Source organism: Oryza glaberrima, chromosome 10, assembly GCF_000147395.1.
Source record: "Oryza glaberrima chromosome 10, OglaRS2, whole genome shotgun sequence".
In the NCBI taxonomy this organism is placed as follows: domain Eukaryota; kingdom Viridiplantae; phylum Streptophyta; class Magnoliopsida; order Poales; family Poaceae; genus Oryza; species Oryza glaberrima.
The window spans coordinates 21,287,238-21,310,510 of record NC_068335.1 but is presented as its reverse complement, the minus strand read 5'-3'; the positions used below and the strand labels follow the sequence as shown (position 1 = coordinate 21,310,510).

Here is a 23,273-nt window from a genome sequence, read left to right as displayed (position 1 = left end):
ACAGCACCTCTCCTGACAGGCTGCGTTCACACAAGTCACTCAAGTCGCCCACAGCCAAAAGCTCCACGTCAACCCAACCCCCCCAAAAAAACTCAAAAAACCCAAACCCGTCTAAAAAAGAAAAGAAAAGAAAAGAAAAGAAAAAGAAAACCAAACCAAACCAAACCAAACCCGATCTATCCATCCAACCAACCAAGGGAGCAAGGGTCTCCGGGTCGCACTCGCATCGCGTCTGTGTGCGCGGTGACTGGTGCGTGCGTGCGTGGTGCGGTGCGGCCGCGCAGGCGCAGCACAGCACAGGCACAGCAGCCAAACCAAACCAAACCACAGGCAAGATGCCGCCGCAACAAAAACCCACCCCCCTCCACCACCACACCACTACACCACTCACGCCTCCTCCTCTCTCTCTCAGTCCACCCCTCCCCATTTCCACCACTCCGCCCTCGCCGCCGACCGCCGCCGCCGCCGCCTTCGCCGTCGTCTCGCAGCGCGACCCACGGCCACGCGGGGGGGACGCGCTCGTCGTCTCTCTCTCTGTCCTCTTGTGGTTCCCGCCGACGCACGAGCAGGAGCTAGGGTTTCCGGCGCCGGGGCGCCGGGGGTTATGAGCAGCAGCCGCCGCCCCGCAGGATCTAGGGTTCCGACGACTCCGCTCACGGATGGAGGGTGGTAGAGGCGCGGGCGACCTCCACTCGGTAACACGTCTTCCTCGCTCTCTCCCCCCTCCCCTCGCTTCCGCTTTTGCTCTCTCGCTGTGCGCCCGTCATGCGTTGCTTGCTTCAGTGGCGCTGCGCTTAGACCGGCGCGAGTTAGGGTTTTGCGTGGGGCTTAAAGTCGGGCCGCTGTGTGCATGGATGGTTTTTTTTTGAAGGTTTAGTTGGAGACTCGCGGTTGGGGCTGGAATTAGGGTTTTGAGCTTTCGGAGTAGTATCATGCTGCGGCGCGCCGTCAGTTATACTAAGTCAGGAAGTTAGCATGATAGCCTAGTTCATTCCCGTAGGTTTGAATTGCGGCTTTGGTTGTACAGTGGGCTTGCGGAGCATAGAGTATGCCTTTTGACTTGTGCCGACCTGGTTGTATAAGCTCTGTTTATGTTCACTAACCACAGGGCGCTGGTGGTCAAACTGGGACATCCTTGATCCTTTTTACCTGACCAATAGATGGCATTTTAGTTGGTACTGGATGCCCCATCATGGTGAATCATCTCATGTTGAATTAGCATTTAGCACATTCTAAGTGGTTACTTTGTGAGCTTTAGGCAAGCAAGTCCCACACGATCATCATGGTTTAAATCTCTGCCTTCCAGCGTTACTTGCTATAGCCTATAATGCAATCTTCATCAGTAGGCACTCTGTGTTGGTTGCCTAGAGTTGGGAAAAATGCAGTGCCTGGAGCATTTAGTTATCCGTCTGATGAATTTATCTTTGGTGTTATTTATATGTATGGACTGTGGCATACGCAGTTCACAAATGCTTAGCTTGGTCGAAAGTCTCCTTAGTCCACTTTAATTATTGATGTTTTCTTGTTGTTGGCAGTTTTGTCTCTACTGAATTACTACACCTTGCAGGCAAACACCCATGGATTATGATGATTCTGATTTTCAGAGCCAGAATTTCCAGTTAGCTGGTGAAGACAACAATAAATTCCCAGCAGGTCTGCGGCAATTTCCACTGCCCAAACTTGACATCGACGACCAACTACAAAGCCACCTCAGATTTGATAATCTAATTGATTCAGAGGGACTTTTTAGCGGACAAGGTCACGGCAACAGTTGGATTGAGGTTTTGTCCACTGGAAGTAGTGTTGTTGATTTTAGTTCTAGTGCTGCTGAATCTTGCTCTATAAATAGGACAAATAATGTATGGTCTGAGGCAACATCCACTGAATCTGTGGAAATGTTATTGAAGTCAGTGGGTGAAAATGAGATGACCGGTAACATGGATGAGAACGCACATCATCAGATTAGTGGAATGGACAGTAAAACTGATCCATCCAACATGCCGTCCAAAACAAGTGATTCTCCCACAGGCAACATTATAGTACCAGCTGAGAATGATAAGTCTCAGAGCACTCGTTCGGAAATGGCAGAAGATCCTTCAAGGATTCAGCCTCAGCTTGAGCATATCAGACCTTTCTCAGTGGATGACAAAGCTGAACAAGCAGTAGGTTCAACTTTATCAGACAGAAAATCTAACTATACGCTGGAATCTGTTTCTGAGAGGTGCATAGTGAGTGGGAGGTCTTCTTCTCCAAAGAAAACATCAGAAAGCTGTCCAGATGTTGGCAGCTATTTTGAGGTGGTCCATGATGATGATTCTTTGGACAACCTCAACATACAGTCAGATGGAGTAGGTTCTAGAAAGTTGAATAATGAACCCTTCTCAGACTTGGCACCATTACAGAACATTTATACTACCAGCTCATATCACTTTGAGCAGGACAATCAAGAATCAGGAGTTGGTGTTACCACTCAAGGTTCAGAAATATGCCACACGAATGAAAATAAAGATGGACTTCATGGTTTGCAAAATTTGTCATGTACAAGCCAGCATTTGGGTTCTTCACACTTAACTAGTGAAGTTAGCAATGAAGCTTTATTGTCGGGAAGTTCTGATGGATTACTGGAGGCCATCACAAATCCAGTAAAGATGCTGCACAGGAGTGATGACACTAGTAAGAGAGCCAGTGCTACACTGCAATCATCTTTCTTACAAGTCGAGCATGCATCAGAAGGCACAAAAGGTTCTATTGACAGGAGCAGTGAGCCCGCCATGAAGAAATTTGGTGCTAGTGAAGAACCCAATTCTGCTAAATCTCAAGGTGAGCCAGATTTGAAAAATTCTAGTCCTCATCTTGTCATTCCTTTGCCAACCATAAGTGGTGAGTTTATTCAGTCTCCAAAAGGAAAACAGCTTGCTCATGTTGCTGGAGTTTCTGAAGAAACCAAATATGACAGGGTGGATGATACAAACCATAGCACTAGTGATGACTCAAAACTTGCCATGTTGGAGCAGCTTCAAGATTCTGTTGATAATCTATCTAGTGGTGTTATGGAAGAGAAGACAATCAGAGGGCAAATCTCAGCTGTTTCAGGGAACGTTGTACATGTAGTGAAAAGTGGTCATTGTGAAAAAGTTGCAGTTTCTACCAGTACAACAGATGATAAGTTTGAGTCACCGGGTGATATTGTGCCTGACAATTCTTCAGCTTGTTTACCTGATGAAAAAGACCCAAGCATCACAGTTAACCACGAGGTGTCATTCAAGGAAGGTGTTGTGCCTGCATTAGAAGACGATCCTGAGAAAATGTCCTCAATGAATCATGAGGAGCCATTGAAGGAAGATGATAAATCTACTTTAGAAGTTGGAGAACACAATACCACATCTCCTGTTTCTGAGCCCTTGCTGATGGGATCAACAGGATCAGTGAATCCGAACATTGATACTATTTGTAGCAGTGGTACTGATGCTGTTGCAGAAACACCACAATGCGAAGAACAGGCCACTTCTTCGGGTAGTTTGACCACAAATGCAACTCAGGATAAACTAGGTGAATTATGCTATATTTCCTTTTATCATATCACTCCCGTTGGCGTATTTTTGAGATGTATGCATTACTAACATGCATTCCATTAATGTGGAGTTTGTCTTTAAAACTGACGATGCTTGGATTCATTCAGGTGATCATCCAGACGCTTGTCCACCGAAAGTCTTGACTACCGGGCCTTTGATGCAACCTGAGGATCATGAAGATTTAGTTGCACCATCCTCTGTCTTGGGTGCCTCATCTGAAAAGGGTGAACAAAATAACGGAAAAGTTCCCTTGAATGGGATGGATGATTCGGGTGTGCAGTTACAAGGTCAGTTGCTTGTGGCCTCTAATGCCATTTTCCTCTAAAAGAGCTGTTCACTACTATTCTTTTTAGGAAATAGAACTTTTCTATAAAGCAAACATTTGATAGTAATAGTTCATCTGTTCTTTTTTATTTGATCTTTTAGACTTTTAAGTGCTTTTCTATGCACTTCTACCAGTATCATTCTGTGCACTGAACCATATTCACATTTCTATTCCAAGTAAACGTGTTAAGTATGCTAACATAAGTAGTGGAGTAATTCAAGTGGATCCAAAGTGACACGTTCTTTTTCTACAGATAAGGTATTAAGTCATGGTGGAGATCGTACTCTTGTTACTGTTTCATCAGAGAATAAGAATGGCTTAGAACATGGGACTGGTGAAGGAAGCTGCACTGATGCTACATGTGGTTCGCCTACAGTGATTAGTTGCAATGAATCCTGTCCAGAAGAAGATGGGCAGGGCAGTAATGCTTTGCTTCATCACAAACAAACCGAACCACCCAAGGATCCTAAAGATCATACAGCTTTGACTAACAATTCCCATGTCTCAAAAGAAGGTTCTTCCAGAAATGTAAAACCTACTCTTACTTCGGAGGAGACGCATACAGCCGAAGATAAAAGTTTTTCATTTGAGGTTGGAGCTCCACTAAATATAACTGAGAAAGCTCATGCTCCTGCTTGGAGCCCATTGCCTCGATCTGAAGTTGCTCAGAGTCCCGAGGTTTCTTTCTTGCCTTCTTTTCATGTATTTGAAACTAATAAATTCATCGATTTTTCATAGATTAAGTAGCTGAGACTTATTAACATGGTCTATTATGCTCTAAATTTTAGGTAACCACTGGAATTCCTAAACCTGGAAATCCATCGAATCATGGCAGTGATGAAAGTAAGAATTTGGCGATTGTGGAGACCAGCAAAGAACAACTATCTGGAAGGAAAGTGGTTGGAAGTGCTGAGGGGTCTTCTGTAAGCTCACATATTGGTCATATCACTAAAGCCAAAAGTACACCACTAGAGCAGGAACAACAACATCCAACTCCTGATGTCAATGGTGCGTAAAGTCGTAAATCTCTTGTGTACAAGTGGTCTAAGTATATAAATTACCTGACCTGACTACTTCAGTTTCTTCTGCAGCTTTGGGGCACCAACCTTTCACAGATTTACAGCATGTGCAGCTACGTGCACAGATATTTGTTTATGGAGCTCTCATGTAAACTCTAAACTCTGTTAAATTTGAGTTGGTTATATATGCAAATGTGTTGATTAGCGAAAACTATTTCTTTTGGCAGTCAAGGAATGCCACCGGCAGAATCTTACATGGTGTCAGCTTTTGGAGAACCTGGTTTGTTTGGTTCCATTGCAAAGTTTCAAAGTGATAATTTTTTATCTCTATCCTATATTCTCATTTATTTGTATTACTGAACAGCATGTGGTCGTAAGCCTCCATGGGGGACACTTTTGCAAGCTGCTTTGGAAAGATATAATAGTCAGAGGTCATCTTTAACTGGCTTGGAGACTCCTACAAGCTCACATATAGGTAAATATTGTGTGATTATGTCACAGTATTCTATGTATTGCACAATATTCTGTTTCCTAAGTAAAGATGTCTGCAGGTAGCCGTGTGACGGAAAAAGCCAGTAGAAGCACAGTGGTTAAAACTGCACCAGCTAGCAAAAAGGGTGGCAAAACTGTGTTGCCAGCACATACTGCTGTGCCCCTTCATTTGCCAACTTTAAATATGTCTCCTCTTGGTAGTTCTGCTTTGAGCTTGCCACGAGGTACTCATCTGGATTTTGGCCAGGCTGTATCACCGGTATTCCCATACAGTTCACAGACAAGGCAGCCTACTTCTGGTGTTGCATCGTGGTTTCCCCAGAGCCCTGGTGGGCGCGCTGCCCCCTGGTTGGTTCAACCACAGAATTTGATATTTGATTCATCGATGAAACCGCCTGTGCCGGCAAGTGCAAATGAAACTGCAAAGGGAGCATCCTCTAAAAACATATCCATTTCACAAGCTGTTTCACCTGTTGCATTCCCTCCGAATCAGGCGCCTTCTACCATTTCTCCATTAGCAGTCATACCTGAGGAAAAACAGAAGGCATCGGTTTCTACTTCTAAGCGTGGAGCTACACCACAAAAGTCAAGAAAAAGAAAGAAAGCTCCAGCAAGTCCAGAACAACCTATCATTGCCCCTCTGCTCAAAACAGATATTGCATCTGTTACTCCTGCCACTCAGCATACACCAGGCTTCACCTTATCCACTCATTCTCCAAGCAATATTTTGGCCAGTGGGCTTGTTTCTAACACAGGCTTGGTCACCCCTGTGCCTAATTATCAGATTACTGGTATCAAGGATGCAGAGCAAAGAATCTTTTCAGAACAGATCTCTGGTGCAATAGAGCAATCAATGGGACAAGCAAAAGGGGCAGGTGTGCATGCGATGGATGCAGTTAGGCATGCTGAAGGTATTTGGGGCCACTTATCAACAAATTCGAAAGGCAAATTACCTGCAGAAGTAGAAGAGAAGCTTACTTCAGCTGCTGCTGCTGCTTCTGCAGCAGTTTCTGTTGCAAAGGCAGCTGCTGAAGCTGCTAAGATGGCCTCAGAGGCTGCATTGCTGGCAAAAATGATGGCAGAGGAAGTCCTTTCTTCTACCTATGCAAATTCCTCTCAGAAGCATGATGCTGGTGAATTTAAAGTCAGTAACAACCTGGCTAGTTTCTCAAGTTTGACACCCACATCGTCTTGGAAAACAAAGGATGACATTTCCAAGGGTTCCATTATTTCAGTGGCACGGGAGGTTGCTAGAAAGAGGGTTGAAGAGGCAGCAGCAGCTGCAAAACGTGCAGAAAACTTGGATGCCATTCTGAAAGCTGCAGAACTTGCTGCAGAGGCTGTGTTCAAAGCAGGAACCATCATTGGTATGGGTGAACCTTTACCTTTTACCCTTAGTGAGCTGTTGGAAGCTGGTCCTGATGGTTACTGGAAATCTGATCAAGTGAGGAATAAGAAGGCTACAAAATTGGAACTACCTACTGATTTTAGTAAATCTGGAAGGAAGCGTGGTGGCAAAGCTAAACATGACCATGCAATACAGAACTTAGAGCCATCTTCTAGTGGCAAAGGGTTGCAGCTAGATGTAGTGCATTCAGGTAAAGCTACTATCCCATTCATAAATATATGGCACTTTAGACGACTCAACTTGTCCAACAATATATGGCCTTTTAAGTTTTTCAAGAAGCATGTTCCTCGGTATTTCTCGCTACATCTTATCCATTATAAATATCTTGCACATATTTCCACTCGAGTGATTGATATACTTAGGTCCTGTTTGGGGCAGTTTAAAATTTTGGGAAGCAACTTGTTGGTAGGCAGCTTCCAAAAATCTGGAGAAGCTGGGTTTCCTAGCTTCTGGCTTCTAGTTCATTTTCTAGATTCCGTAACTACAGCTTCTCAGAATTAGGATGAAAAGCTGGACGGTTTGGGGGAGCTTTTGATTCTGGGAAAAGCTGCAGCTGCTAGAAGCTCCCCAAAACAGGCCCTTAGGCTTTATCAAGTATCTGTGGTCTGGAATTGTGTGTGCTTGTATTGTGGCAAGAGAACAAGGAAATTGGCAGCATATGCATTAAACCCAAGATTCTTTACCCAGCATTAAAATGAAATTTGAAGCAATTGATATTGGTGTTGCGGTCATTTTGGACAATGCCTTTGTCGTGATGCTAGGGCTGAACATGTTGTCTAAACATAAGCAGCAGGGAGTAGTTGTGTTCAATTCCAACTTCGCAACTGATTTTGTGTTTTTGTTTGGCTCATGTAGGGAACGTGGCTGAAGATGTTCCCACCATTGCTCCAGTCAATGGGAACAGAAATGATGCAGCACCGAACATAATCTGGAATGGCATTGAAAAGGGATCTGCTGTTGAGGTCAGTTTACAACTTTATGTTTGACTGCACATATTTTACTGCAAATCTGTGATATCCTCTTAGCTCATGCATTTCATTTCATCAGGTTTTAGTTCACAAGGGTGAGTCTGGAGTAGCTTGGTTTTCTGCCAAAGTTCTTGATATAAACAATGATAGTGCATGTATCAGCTACGACTCTCACACTGAAGGTGAGTGTGCATTTATTCTTTTCACATGTCCACATCGATGTGGTGACGACTTCTTTTCCACAATGCAACTATAAGGCCTTCGACATCTATATAGCGGTGATACTTCACAAAATTGATCTATCGGTTATTCGGTATCAGATACACCATACACAATATCTGTCCTAGTAATGCTGACACTGATAGTGATACTTTGAGCTACAGTCAAGTGTTAAGCTGATCGAGTATTGGGATTGACTAATTTTCAGAAACTGGTCTTCGCAAAGAATGGGTGCCATTGAGACAGGAAGGGGAGAAGGCACCTCAAATCCGCCTTGCTCATCCTGCAACTGTTTCTAGATTGAAAGGAACTAGGAAGCGCCGTAGGGACACATCAGGAAATTACTCTTGGGCTATTGGTGATCATGTGGACGTATTGATTGAAGATAGGTATGTCATTCAACATTCTCTAGTTCTACTATTTTTGTAGGTTAAGGGCTGGAAGATGGATGAGGATGGTATACTTGTACATTTGCCTAACCAACCTGATGCCATTTTTGTGCTTAAAATTTGGATGTCTAGAGGTAGAAATAATCAAACATGTCTTGTTTTTGTCTCGGAGTGCATAATGATTTCTGCTATGTATTAGTTTTTCTATTACTGTATCAGCATGTTAGTCCCATGTTGAGTCTGTTGAGACAATTCCCAGGAGGTTAAAAATGTGAAGTATATATGCAAGGTTCAAATCATGTGTTTTTTATGTGAATTGGATGAGGGATGTGTTCAAATCATAGGTTGAAATACCCTACTTTTTTTTTTGATATACTTGTATTTTAGAGTTGATTTCCTTTTGTTCCATTTTCTTCATTTCCTCTGGGTCTGTTTGCACATAGGTTCTTGGGCATGTGAGGTTTGTTGTTTAAGTCTACCTATGTAACCAATCCCATCAATTCTAATTTGATGTATCATCAGTAACTTTTTGTTATTAGCTCCTTTTGATATGTACCTATTTCTTTCTTTTCCTGCAGTTGGCGAGAGGGAATTATTTCTCGCAACCGTGATGGTGATGAAACAAAGCTTACCGTACAATTTTCAGGTATCATAGTAATGTGATGTGCTAACCAGTAATAATACAACTATCATGAATGTCAGGTGAACTATTGGGATGTTTGGTTTGTGTACGTTGATCCATCATGGGGATCGTTTCATGATTATTGTGGGATGACTTAATGAATCAAATTGACCATCTCATTCCTCACTTCAAACTGACCCTAACAAGTGCATAGCCATATGACCGTGGGATGCTGCCACCTCAGAATTGAAACTGATATACCATAAAATTTTCATTGAAAAAACTGTTGATCTTGATTATTTACAACTCTTTCCGCTTTCATATTGATTTATGTGATTCATATCAAAGCCTATGTTTCCATTTTAACTCGCGTATTTTGAATTCTTCAATGGAGGACCTTTAACCCTTTGTTCTGTGTTGATCATTTTATATCCAGCAGGAACCAGTGATTCCTTAGTTGTTGATGCTTGGAATCTTCGCCCATCACTTGTTTGGAACGATGGGCAGTGGATAGAGTGGTCCCGAGGGAAGACGGTTGATTGTAATAAGGTGGCTTTACTTTCTAGATATGCTATTTCCTTTTTCAATCGAATGCCTGATATATTACTTTTGCACAATTATATTCAATTAATAGTTTTTTATGGTCTCAGGGTGATTCTCCTCATGAGAAACGGCAAAGAACAAAAGGTAATGATCATGTACCTATTGGTGGAGCAGCAGCAGGCCCTTCTATGGATACGAGCACAAATGCTGCAGCAAAACCAGAGGAGCCAAAGCCATTGGCTTTATCTGATAGGGACATGGTTTTCAACATCGGAAAGAGGGTAGTTGAGAGTAAAACTGATGGTGTTGCTTTCAAGCGACCTGGACTTCGGAAAGAAGGATCACGGGTAGTTGGTGTTCCAAAACCTGGAAAGAAGAAAAAGTTTATGGAAGTAAGCAAACACTATGATGCAGATCAAGCTGATAAAATTTCTGAGGGTAATGCATCTACCAGACCTGTGAAACATTTGGTGCCAAATGTGCCAAGACCACGGGAAGGTACTTCTAAAGTTGACCAGAAAGGAAAGAGGATAGGGGAGATGAGATCGAGAGTACCTAAATCTACAAAGTCTCAGGATGGTGCAACTAACATCATTCCTGGCAAGGGACCTTTATCCATGTCTGCCCCAAGCACTGGTGTTTTCGAAAGTAGTCATACATTTGCAGGAAGTACAATAGGTTCTTCCAACAACATGAACCTCTCTGTAGAAAAGAATAGTTCTGTCCATGGCGTTGGCCTTAGATCTGAAGATTCTTCTGTTTCTGAACCACACATCCAAGCTGCATCTGCTGCTCCTACTTCCAGGAAGAATTTAACCACTACTGATCGAGCTAAAAGGAAACATGTTCCTTCTATGGATAATTCGAACAGGACCACAAACAAAACATCTGAAATTCCAGGGAAGAGTGCTGATTCTACTGAACCCAGAAGGTCGAACCGCCGAATTCAACCAACCTCACGGGTAAGTTAATCAGGAACTACCGTCAAGTTATAATGGACATTTGTTTCTTTCTTTTGGCACCGACTTTTACTATTATGTCACTGAATGTTGGTAATACATTCTTTAAAGAACTGTTTACTCTGTAGCACACAATTTGTGTGTAGTTACGTTGTAGTTGGTCTAGCCTTTCTCACTAGTCATAATTTGGATGAGTTTATCAGTATCATACAAACTTTTGGCAGTTTTTTCTTCAGATGGTTTGAGATACCTGTGTTCTTTTCTTTTGCCTCTGCACATGAGTAAACACGGCTGGTGCATGTGCGAGCTTGCTGTGAAATTTGTAGGAGTCCATTTGTTTTTGGGAAAAATTAACTATTTTGCCACTCAATATAGATGTATTTAAGAATTTGCCGCTATGTAGTTGCTAATTAACTGTTTACCACTCGAGATGCACACTCCTAATAAAACACCATCAGTTTATCCCCTAAATACCCGTCCCAGTTATTTTTCTTTTTGTTTTGCCCTCCGGCGCCATAGGCTAATCTCTTTGCTTGCCTCCTCACGAAATTGCTGCCTTCTGTTCCTCCGCAATCCCCTTGTGGAAACCAGTGCTGGGCACCGTCACCATCTTGGCGTCAGCAATCAGCATTACCTTGCTCCAATTTGTCCTGGCACAATGCGACTTCCATCTTAAATGTTTCTGTTGGCAAGAACAGGGAAGCAATTCAGCTGTAAATCAAGGCGTGGAAAGAATGCTTGTTCCTAAATGCTTCGCATGGCTAAGCCAAAAATGCTAGAAAAATGAAACCAGTCGAACGGTACCAACTGCTTCAGCAGCTTGATCGTTGATATTGTTTTGTCAGGGGCAGTTTCCAATTTAGTTGCCTGAAGACCTTAGGTTGTGACCCTATGTCTTCGCCAGAGTGCTGTATTGCGACCATGACGAGAGGCATCAGGGCACTGTTGCGTTGCATGCGTGGATGGAAGGGAGCAATGCGCCACTCATCTGGTTCAAAGTGGGCCTCGTATAGTTCAAAGCGTGCAAGCTAAGCGGTATCACCAATGGCCAAAACCGGAAGAAAAATAGATGGGCTTGGTGTTTAGGTGGTAAATTGCAACGAACTTCCCCGAAGTGGCATTTTATTATAGACATATGGTACTTGTTAAGTGGCAAATAATAAATTGCCGAATATGTGGTGGCAAATTATTAATTATGTCTATGCTGAGTGGATAATAGTTGATTTTCCTGTTGTTTTATTGAGCATGCCATTTATGCTAATTTTGGTTTTGTGTTTGCGACAGTTACTGGAGGGTCTGCAGAGTTCCCTTATAGTTTCCAAAGTTCCAGGCGAAAAGGGTCCTAGGACTAACTACAGAAGTGCTTCCTCAAGAGGTGACTCTTCTTTTTCGTGCTTGTAGATAATTTATGGCCCTCATTTTCCCTCTGAGGCACTGATAATTTGCAATCTGTTTGGTGTAACAGGGCGAAACCTTGGCTGAGAAAAAGGCTTTGCTGCGCTGTTGTTGGGATAATTCTCGTTTTGTACATAACTGGTTAGCTCGATGGAGGCAAAAGAGGATAGGATTGGAGTAAAGACTTCCCCGGAGAAGATGTGCTCAGGTGTATTATATGCTAGCTTAAGTTAGTGGGGTTTATTTTTTGGATTTGTACTGGACACTTGTGTTATGTGATGTAGAGTAGACATTAATCATCCAAAAACCACCGTTTAATCTGTATGGATACAGCGAAAGAGAAATTGGACACGGTTTAAACTCATCGTCTGTGGTAAACCATTTGACGGATGTATTAACCTTCTCCGTCCTTTTGTGGAATTGATAGATTGCTACCTTTTGTTTTGACTTAAGTGAATTCGTCTACAGTTTGAACCCTTTTATTCTTCCTTGCGCCGCTGCCTCTTCATCGTTGTGTGATCACCAAATTTCGTGCTGCTGCTCTTTCAGCTGGATTTGTGCGTCCACGCTTTGCCGTTGCAATTGCAGCTGGAATGGCGGATAGCTTTGTTTGGCTGGAGGTTGGATTTGATTCACGTTTGCTGCAGCAACTTAATGACACGCAACCTTTTCAGTTTCTTTCCCTTTTGCTGCGTCCTGTCGTGCGTGCAGCGTCGCTCTAAATGCTTCATTGACGAAATGGGATGTACTGATTAGGGCTGCTAAAATCGTTTAGATGTTGACAACACGGCCAGGCCAGAAAGTGATGACATGAATGAGGCCTTGTGGCTCCTGACCAAATCAAGCCTTCTGACCATATCGCTTAAGTAGGTCATCAATTTGCTAAGGGATGTAAGCGGATAGTCGCTGTCGGCACATAAACTCACTTTATATACTCCGCCCGTTTCATATTATAAGTAATTCAACTTTTTTCCTCCGTTTCATATCAAGTAATTTGACTTTTTTTTGGTTAAATACTTAAATTTCTTAAAGTTTGATCAAATTTATAGTAAAATACAGTAACATTTTTAATACAAAACGAACATTGTATCAAATATATAGTCTATGCTATATTTAATCAAACTAATTTGGTATCTTAGATGTTGCTAATTTGTTTTATAAATTTGGTCAAATCTAAAGAACTTTAATTAGAAAAAAAGTCAAACGACTAAACAGTGTTGGCTTTCGTAGGAAATCTATTATAGCAGCCATAGAAGTCAATCATCAGGCATCAGCGAGGTAGCTGCATATATTTCCTCTTGCCAAGTCTAGTAGGTCATACAAAATCCATCAAGTTGCTTCCTTCAAATTGGCAGCTAGTAGCTGGCAATTTTGACTCCTATTCATACACTGAAGCAATCACCTAACCATCTTGCAACAATTTTAAAAAGAAAGTACTGTCTTTCCTGACTCGATGTATAATTGTACCAACCATTGCATAATCCTACAGAACATTCATATCCCTCTTGAATTCAACCATCAAGCACATCAGGAAGGATGGTCGGTGGCTTCGACAAACTGAAAGTGGAGTTCATCGACCAAGATGAGAGTGTGCAGGTCGTTGCAGACACCATCAGAAGCTCCGGTGAGATTCCTGAAAGGTATGCCAGGCCTGAGATGGAGGCCGATCCTGTCATCATCGACACCGATGGTTACAATCTGCCGGTAATAGATATGTCAAGGTTGATCAATCCTGAGTTCTCCGAGGAGGAGATTGCCAAGCTCGGATCAGCCTGTGAGGATTGGGGATTCTTCCAGGTTTGAGTTCTTATGCCTCGGTTTTAAAAGTAAAGAGACGCTGATTGTTTTACTCTGCAACATTGTAGACTTTTCACATCAAGTAGACTGCAGCAACAGCTAGTAATCTTCAGAAATGTGCAATACTTGCAGCTTGTGAACCATGGGGTGGATGGGGAGTTGCTGCAACGGATCAAGGATGACATCACAGAGTTCTTCAGACTTCCTCTGCAGGAGAAGATGTCCGTGGCGATCCCACCCAATGGCTTGCAGGGGTTCGGTCACCACTTCGTCTTCTCCAAGGAGCAGAAGCTGGACTGGGTCGATTTGCTCTTCCTCACCACACGCCCAGTGGAGGACAGGACCACAGAGTTCTGGCCTACAAAGCCTCCCACATTCAGGTGAATATATGCTTTGTTTTACAAGTTCACTTCTGTCATGTGATGTCAGACTCCACAACATAATTTTATCTGTCAAAACAGAATTTCATCAGAAAGTATATATGCACTAGGATCGGGAAACTGGAAATTGCTGAACTAAGCATGAGTGATCAGCTAGAAGAAATCTATTTAACTAGCATGGTGGCCCACACAGATTGTAAATTGTATTTCTATATGGCTAGAGGAATACAATTTAGAAATAGTTGACTAGAGTTCCAATAAGGAGTACAATATTCCTTATATGGCTAGAGGAATACAATACAGAACTAAGGAGTTCCGATATTCCTTATATAAGGAATACAATTTCCCATATAGAAATACAATTTAGAACTATAGTCAACTATTTCTAAATTGTATTTCTATATGGACTCTATTTTTCTTTTTCTCCGATTAATATGAGAATTTCTAGACCGTGAGAGCGAACGTGGAGGCTCCTTTTTCTATTCCCTTAATAAGTTAATAGATTTCCTTTTTCACCGCTGAAATTTGGTCATTACAGGGACTCACTTGACAAGTACTCGCTGGAGATTGCAAATGTGTCTGCTAAGCTGTTCAAGTTCATGGCCATCAACCTGGGCGTCGACGAGGAGGCACTCCTTGCAGCATTCAAGCCAGAGCAACCTCAGAGTGTAAGGATCAACCATTACCCACCCTGCAGTCAGGCTAACAAGGTGCTGGGCCTCTCGCCGCACACGGATGGCGTCGGCATGACACTGCTCCTCCAAGTGAACGACGTGCAAGGGCTCCAGATCAGGAAGGACGGCAGGTGGTTCGCCGTGAAGAACCTCCCTGGAGCCCTCGTCGTCAATGTCGGCGACGTTCTTGAGGTGAATGCACCTTCCTTGGCAATGCTTTTCATGACCGCCAAAAGCTGTGTTGTGTTGTCATGCATCATGCCATTATTGATAGGAAGAAAAGAACAGCTGACTGAAATTCTTGAGAAAATTTCCTAAGAACTATAATAAATAGGAGTATGTAGCAACCTTTTTTTCTGAACAAAAAGAGTGGGTGACACTTGATCATCTTTTCAGCTATTTGTCTATATATTAAAGTTGTTTTCTTTCTCAACAGATCCTCACCAATGGCAAGTACAAGAGTATTGAGCACAGAGCAGTAATAAACCCTGACAAGGAAAGGATCACACTTGCTGCATTCCAGAGCGTTCCGCTTTCCGGCACAGTTGGCCCACTCCAGGAGCTTCTGATGAAAGGCGAGGCACGCTACAAGACGGTTGATGGTGCTGAGTTCACCAAAGGCTACTTTGCTGCGAAGCTGGAAGGCAGGAGATACCTGGAGAGCTTGAAGCTGGGAGTGTGAATGTGTCAGGATGAGTAGTTTTTGCTTCTCTTTGATTCTTTTGTTTCGGTGAATGGATAACGATGCTACATCTTCCTCATCCTGGTACAATTCAGCTGGTATTTTCCTTGACCATACACTCAACTGGAGTATTAGTGCCCATGAGCTAACGGCACAGAGAACAATGGAACATATGGTAGAACTGGCTGGCAGGTATGATGTCCGAGATTGCGTACAACACGCAGTTCCTTGGGATCCATTTCATATGCCAGTAAAGTATTGTCCAATCCATAATGAAAGACGATCAAATTGCACTCTGGATGAACTGCAATTACCTGGTAACCACGATCAAATTCGTATTTCTTCCCTCCAAAGAGCTCCAAGGTGCTAACAGTACGCTTTAAGATCCAATTATCTGTATTATAGTCTTCAAGGACCCAAAGTGACAGATTGAAGATATCAAGCGGGTCAACATTAAGAGCACATAGGTGACCCTGAGTACGATCAATCATGGGAGCACCATGACCACCACTATCCGGCATAGGAATTATCTTCCATCTCTTCCCCTCCATGTCAACCGCCACAATCTCATTTCTTACAGCAACAAAATGCATAAAACCATTAAGGAACACACCTCTCGGGCCACCATAACTAACTCCAACACCATGATTCCATCCACTCTCATGGAGATTCCATAACCCAGTTTTGGACGAATAGATCCCCACCGCTGTGATGCACCCATCTGGACCCTCCAAATACTCGAGCACATGGAAATGCGAAGGAGATGGCTGGGTCAAAACCCAAGCAGGCAATGGGGTGGTCTTCAAGATAAGATGAGTCAGAAGCCCAGTTGGCCTTTGGCAACATCACCCACTTCTTGGTCACAGGATTGCACACGGCGTAATGGAACGGTGCATTCCCATCACTATCGCAAGGGCCAGACTGGAAGCAGCGGAAGAGGAGGAGGCCATTGCAGGAGTCCAAGGGGAAGAGATCGTTGCACTCGCCCAGGAAGGAGAAGGATGGTTAGATGAGAGGTACCCCTTTCCCAGAGACGTTGGTGAAGTGGTACATCAAGGAAGTGTTGGAATTAATGAATGGGCCTTAACCCACTCGAAGATTAATTCTTTGAAAAATCACAAAAGCCCACCTCATAGGATGGCATGCATGTGGAGTTTAGTACCACCTTGCTTATTCTAGGAGAGGGGGACCTCCTTAAAAGGGAGGATGCCCTCCTAGCCACTTGAAGCATGTGTGGTGGAGAGAAGAGGGGAAACATGTGTGCGCTTGCTTGCCTCGCCTGGGCTGGGCTGGGCAGGCGGCGCGCGTGCACGACGTACGCGTCGAATGGTCCGAAAAATTGGCTTCTCACCCTTGCGCAGTTGCAGCCTCCTTTTACAGTTTTGTTTTGCTGCAAATTCGGATTTGTTTTTGTTTTGGAAACGTTCCGAAAAATTCGGTGCGTGCAAACGGCGTGGAGTCCGGATAAGTTACGCGCGACCTATCCGGTTCGGTTACGCGCAGTAGAGATCGTGCGGGCGCCCTGATCAAGCGACCCTTCTCTATATAAACCGACTTGCCGTCTTCACGGAACACACGCGAAATCAATCTAGGGTTTGCCTCCTACTCTGTACTACACCGTCGCTCGTAGACTACTCCATCTCGCTCGCCGGCGTGCACCGGCGATCGGGAGAGCAGGTCTCCGGAACCTCTGCCTTCGACGTCCTGCACCGGGAGAAGGCGGCAATAAGGTTTTTGGGAAGCGCTTCGCGCGACTGCTCCTTGTTCGTTCGCGATGGCTCGCCTTCCTCTTCGCTCGCGTGTTTCGTGCCTTCGTAGACGTCTGCGAAAAGTTTCGACCAAGCAGCCGGTCTTTCCGTCACCTCGGTACGTGTTCAATATGTTGCGCATATTTGATCTGTTCATGTTATACCGTGTAGTTTATATGTGTAGATCTAATGATGCGTTCATGCTAGTTTTCATCTATAATGTCATGATTTATTTATGGAATAGATTAAATCATTATATGCCTATAATCTCAACAGGAAGGCCAGCACTCCTTGTTGAAAGTTGTGTAGAAGAAGCCGGATAGCGTCTGGGGCAGCTTCTTGCGGTGCTCATAGTCGGCGATGAGGTTGCGCCAGGACCGGCAGACGCACTTGAAGCGGCACACAGAGCGAATGGGGAGGCGGCGGAGGATCTCGATGACGGGATCGTCGGTGAGGCGGCCTCACCGGGTTCCGCTCACCGGGGAGATTCTCCATCAGGTGAAGCTGCGGAGAACGTTAGCCTGCAATGCATGAAGAGGGATTGGTCGGCAAAAGCAGGTCGAACAGGTAAACGCATTGAGCAGATGGGGATTAATCAAAGAAAACATCGAAATGACAAAGAAAGAGAAAAAAATCTGACAAGAAACAAATCGATAGACATCATGGGTTCGTGAATTCACTGACTAAACGAACTAATGTACGGAACCTACAGATCAAGTTCACAAAGAAACCACCGTTGGTTTCCATTCTACAGAAAAGATCAACTAATGGAGCTAGCTAAAATATCTATTCTTCAAAGGAATATAAACAGATGGGTGCATTGCAAATGGAGATTAACCTATCAGTCCATTTCAAGAGCAGAACATCGCCAGCTTTTAGTGCATTGCAAATGGATACAAATCAGTGGTGGTGCTACTACTACTACCAACAAGTGAATAATCACTGCTACTGATGGGTATACTAGAGGGGAGGAGGAGGAGGACGAGGACAGCTCAGGGGAGTGCTTGCATACCAGAGGGGGAGGACGACGCGGGAGCCAAGGCTCCGCCGGAGAGTAGGCGGCGCGGCAACCTAGCGCTCTCGCCGCCGGTAAAGCCCCTCCGTTGCGCAGCCGCCGAATGTGACACGGAGAAAAGCTAGAAGCGGCGGCGACCTATGTGCACGAAGGCTCTCAGCCCATTCTCCCGGCCCAGTTCTCTAAGGCAGGCCCAGGCCGAGATTATTCGAATTGAACTGGTAAAAAAGTCTATCTTTCCTCCCTCGAGGACTTGGGAGGCGACGGCGCTCCGCCGCCGCAGCGTCGGAACGAATCCCCGGCGGCGGCGGCGGCGACCAACAAGGGGAAGAAGAAGAAGAAGGGCGGCGCTGCCGGCGGCAGAGGCGGTGGGAGGTGGCCACCGATTTTAGCCGAAGAAAGATCTCCATATGAATCGTCTCAAGGGCACTAACCTCCTCACAGTAAGCCAAAGCTTCCCCTTCAATAGTTTGATGACCCCAACCATGTCTGCATCCAGTATACTGCTTCTTGAATCAGTGCTTCTATGAGGGCAACTAGATAGTAGATGCTTGATTTTTGCGACGACCTTGCCCTGGATCCAGTGCTAATCATGAAATGTCCCATGGAAGAGTTCTTGAATTGTGTACTGCACATGATTTAATTATCCAGTATACCGCTGCTTGAATTATTCAACTATGTGTATTGATAGTCAGTAGAGTTGAGGGTGACAGCCACTGACAGAGCCTCTCTGCCTTCATCCAGATTCATTTGGAATGTGGTAAAATGCACCCTTAATCTGAAGAAAATGAATAATATCCACCACATTTTTTGGGGATGGCTATATAGTTTGAACAAAAAGACAAGAAACTAGTAGTACTTGGGATTGTTGAAGTAATCTGGGCTATATGGAAAGCCAAAAATGCCTGTTGTGTGCTTGCTTTAGGAACAAGGTGCCTGTTGATCGCACTGAACTAATAAATGATGTGTGTTATTGGATCTCTTCGTGGCAGATAACGGAGGAAGAACAATGAAGCTGCAACGGGGAGTGGTCCACCTAAAGAAAGTAGCAGACAATGGGGAGTGATCGTTCTAAAGAAAGTGGCAGGTGAGATGTTCAACTCCAAATATGGATAGAATCGGTAGCTGAAAGACTGAACCCCACTGTCTTTATTTGTCTCTCGGTGTGTATCATTCATATGCAGTGTTGGCTTTCGTCATAAAACAATAACCTAGCTATCTTGCAACAGTTTTTTTTTAATATATATATATATATATATATATATATATATATATATATATATATATATATATATATATATATATATATATATATATATATATATATATATCTTGCCTGGTTTGATATATATGTAGAAGCCATTGCATAACCGTACAAAACATTCATATCCTCTTGAAGTCAACCATAAAGTACATCAGGAAAGATGGCCAGTAGTATCTTTGACAAATTGCAAGTGGAGTTCATCGACCAAGATGAGAGTGTGCAGGTTGTTGCAGACACCATTGGAAGCTCTGGCGAGGTTCCTGAAAGGTATGTGAGGCATGAGATTGAGGCCAATATTGTCATAATTGACAACGCCAATGGTTATAGTCTACCAGTAATAGACATGTCAAGATTGATCAATCCTGACTTCTCGGACTTCCTTCTGGCATGATTGTTGGTGATGGGTCTCGGACTTCCTTCTGGCATGATTGTTGGATTGCTTCAGAATGCTTAGCTACTAAATTTCAGGCACTTTACACTCATACAATGGACAATCAAATTTCAGTCAAATATGCACTTCAACAGGGTTTAACAGCAAGTTTGGTGCCGCGACTCTCTGAAACAGCTAGGCAAGAGTGCCAATGTCTGCAGGACCTGCTACAAGACTTTTCCTTAAACAATGAGCGGGACATTCGCACGGGGGGAATCATGGGAAAATTCACAACTAAGAACATTTATGACACTAGGTTACCCCCAGGAATTTCTTCTCCTAATTGGAACCTAATCTGGAAGTGCCGAGCACCTTTGAAAGTTAAATTGTTTGCTTGGCTTCTTGTCAGAGACCGTCTGTCAACAAAACAAAACTTGCTGAAGAAAAAGATAGTTCAAAATGGGGTTTGCGATGTCTGTCAACAAGGGGATGAAACGGCAGATCATATGTGTTTTACATGTCCTTTTGTGCAGAGTTTCTGGGAACGGATTAGGGTGAATCCGACAATTCAGGATGTGCGGCTACTACACCAGCTTAAACCTTCTCCCAATGTCCCAGAGCTCCATCATCATGTCTTCTTCTTGCTCTGTATGTGGGCGATCTGGAATCATCGGCATGATGTCGTCTTCAGGGGGCAAACTCCATCGATTCGATGCTGCCTACAAAGATGCATCAATGAAGCAGCCCTCTGGGCAGAAAATTTAAAAATAGAGGATAGACATGTAATTTCTGCTTGGAAAAACATTTTCACCTCCCCCTTAAGATCTCTAAACCTGATGTAATGAACCTTTTCACTCCTTTCTTGCAATGACAAAATTCAGGTGGGGAAGCTCTCCCCCCCGGTGATTTAGTCAAAAAAAAAAAAAATCCTGACTTCTCTGAGGAGGAGATCGTGAAGCTTGGATCTGCATGTGAGGATTGGGGATACTTCCATGTATGTGTTCTCTCTGATCTCACATACATTTTTTTTTCTATAATGGAATTGAACTCACATAATAACTGATTCAGTTCAAGTAAAAAAGAAGGCACCAACTGTTTTTACTCTGCAATAGTGAGGACTTTCCACATCAATTAGACTGCAGCAACAGCAAGTGATCTTCAGAAATGTGCAATTTTTGCAGCTTGTGAACCATGGGGTGGATGCAGGGTTGCTGCAACAGATCAAGGCTGACATCACGGAATTCTTCAGACTCCCTCTGCAGGAGAAGGCCGTGGCGATCCCACCCAATGGCTTGCAGGGGTTTGGCCACCACTTTTTCTTTCCAAAGGAGCAGAAGCTGGACTGGGCAGATTTGCTGTTCCTCGTCACACGGCCAGTTGAGGAAAGGAGCAATGGATTTCTGGCCTACAAAGCCTTCCACATTCAGGTGAGCAAATGCTTCATTTACCAGTTTGCTGCTGTCATCTGATGCCAGTCTCCAGAGCATAATTTTATCTGTCAAAACAAAAATTTGATCAGAAAGTATAGCATTAGGATTGGGGAATTGGGAATAGCTGAACTAAGCATGAATTATCATATGGAAGAAATCTATTTAATGGAAAATGCTCAATGCTGCAGAAATATGCTCATTCCCCATGGATGCTGGTGTGAGAGAACCCCATGAAATCCAGTTGATTCCCTTTCTGAAATTTGGTCATTACAGGGACTCACTTGACAAGTACTCGTTAGAGATTGCATGTGTCTACTAAGCTGTTCAAGTTCATGGCCATCAACCTGGGAGTCGATGAGGAAGCACTCCTTGGAGTATTCAAGGGGCATACTCAGAGTGTAAGGATCAACCATTACCCCCACTGCCGTCAGGCTGACAAGGTGCTGGGCTTTTCAGCGCACACCGATGGCGTCGGCTTGACACTGCTCCTCCAAGTGAACGACGTGCAAGGGCTGCAGATCAGGAAGAACGGCAGGTGGTTCGCTGTGAAGAATCTCCCTGGAGCCCTCGTCGTCAATGTTGGTGACATTCTTGAGGTGAATGCATTTGGTTAATTAACACCTTCCTTGGCAATGTTTTTAATGACGGGCAAAAGCTTTGTGTTATGCATCATGCCATCATTGGTTGATAGGAAGAAAATAAACAGCTGACTGAAATTGTTGACAAAATTTCCTAAGAGCCATAAATATGTTGGTGAAATAGAGTATGTATCACCCTTCTTTTTTTTCCTTATCAAAATGAATGAGTGACACTTGATCATCTTTCAGCTAATTCTCTACATACTAAGTTGTTTTCGTTCTCATCAGATCCTCACAAATGGCAAGTACAAGAGTATTGAGCACAGAGCGGTAATAAACCCCGATAAGGAAATGATCACCCTTGCTGCATTCCATAAACCCCCGCTTTCCTGCACAGTTGGAGTTGGCCCACTCCAGGAGCTTCTGATGAAAGGTAAGGCGCACTACAAAACGGTTGATGTCGTTGAGTTCACCAAAGGCTACTTTACTGCGAAGCTGGAAGGCAGGAGCTACCTGGAGAGATTGAAGCTGGGAGTGTGATGATGTCAGGATGGGATTTTTCTGCCTCTCTTGATCCTTTTGTTTTCATGAAAGGCTAATGACACTGTATCTTCCTCATCCTGGTACAGTTCAGCTGGTATTTGCCTTAACCATACACTCAAGTGTACCTTTCACTATTTATATATGATATTTGCTATTATTTGTGTACTCTATATGCATACGAGTTGAGAGTAACAGCCACTAATGGAGCCCCACATGACACTGGCAGTCTTTATCGGTAGCAATAAAAATAATTTCCACTAAGAAAACAACAGCATTGTTCTGAAAAAAAAATCCTCAGATTGCAGATAAAATCTATGTTTTGTAGCACCTTTGATGAGTTGATTGTAGCACCTTTTTACTGTAGAAAAAAACCCACAAAAAATAGGTCATGTAGCAGTGAATCTGAACTGTTTGATCTGAATATAGATGACATTATTCAGAATGTGTGCATTTGTTAACTACACCTGATCTTTGTCCATTGTGGCATTCTGCTGTAAACCTCTATCGTATCCATGGTTACTGGTTAGTCCGCTCCAGAATTCGCTGACAACAGATGAGGCGTGCTACAAGGTGTTAAATGGGGAAATATGGTTGAATTCCCCAGGGCTATTTTGGCACAAAGCTGGAAATAGGGTACTTGAAGTTAGGCATGTCAGGATCAGAGCCTTGATAATTGTCTGTTGATTGAATGAATGGTAGTAATATTGTGCCTCACTCTTTTCTGATAGATGTCACTTTCAACATATATGTGATGTACATCCCTCTCGTCATAATTAAGCTGGTGTGACAGTCCTGGAAACCCAAACCATACAATCAAGTGTTTTTTCAAGTTTTATATGTGGTTACCTTCTACAAACTCTTTGTAAGATACAGCCTACAAC

At 43.6% G+C, this 23,273-nt stretch overlaps 2 protein-coding genes and 2 pseudogenes across 4 annotated transcripts; 3 read left to right on the top strand and 1 right to left on the bottom strand.

Annotated features, from left to right (window-relative positions):
• The first annotated feature begins 374 nt into the window (after window positions 1-374).
• Window positions 375-12,363, top strand: LOC127752733 (uncharacterized). Of its 3 annotated transcripts, none has more exons than XM_052278133.1 (17): window positions 375-695; window positions 1,568-3,549; window positions 3,680-3,859; window positions 4,151-4,575; window positions 4,686-4,905; window positions 4,977-5,064; window positions 5,144-5,196; window positions 5,281-5,391; window positions 5,468-7,006; window positions 7,672-7,778; window positions 7,864-7,966; window positions 8,212-8,392; window positions 8,971-9,038; window positions 9,451-9,563; window positions 9,665-10,519; window positions 11,801-11,891; window positions 11,982-12,363. In XM_052278133.1, exons 2-17 carry the CDS (start codon window positions 1,578-1,580, stop codon window positions 11,996-11,998), a joined length of 6,123 nt encoding a protein of 2,040 aa, XP_052134093.1. In that variant the 5' UTR covers window positions 375-695; window positions 1,568-1,577; the 3' UTR covers window positions 11,999-12,363. The 3 variants fall into 3 exon arrangements, with proteins under 3 accessions (XP_052134093.1, XP_052134096.1, XP_052134094.1); XM_052278136.1 differs by having other exon boundaries at window positions 376-695; window positions 4,989-5,064; XM_052278134.1 differs by having other exon boundaries at window positions 376-695; window positions 9,454-9,563.
• Window positions 12,364-13,328: 965 nt separating this feature from the next.
• On the top strand, window positions 13,329-15,523 carry LOC127752503 (2-oxoglutarate-dependent dioxygenase 11-like). The gene is made up of 4 exons (XM_052277904.1): window positions 13,329-13,708; window positions 13,841-14,088; window positions 14,627-14,954; window positions 15,199-15,523. Exons 1-4 carry the CDS (start codon window positions 13,448-13,450, stop codon window positions 15,442-15,444), a joined length of 1,083 nt encoding a protein of 360 aa, XP_052133864.1. The 5' UTR covers window positions 13,329-13,447; the 3' UTR covers window positions 15,445-15,523.
• Window positions 15,524-15,575: 52 nt separating this feature from the next.
• Window positions 15,576-17,687, bottom strand: LOC127752507 (putative F-box/kelch-repeat protein At1g15680; annotated as a pseudogene).
• Window positions 17,688-19,571: 1,884 nt separating this feature from the next.
• On the top strand, window positions 19,572-22,409 carry LOC127752508 (2-oxoglutarate-dependent dioxygenase 11-like; annotated as a pseudogene).
• Window positions 22,410-23,273: the final 864 nt, after the last annotated feature.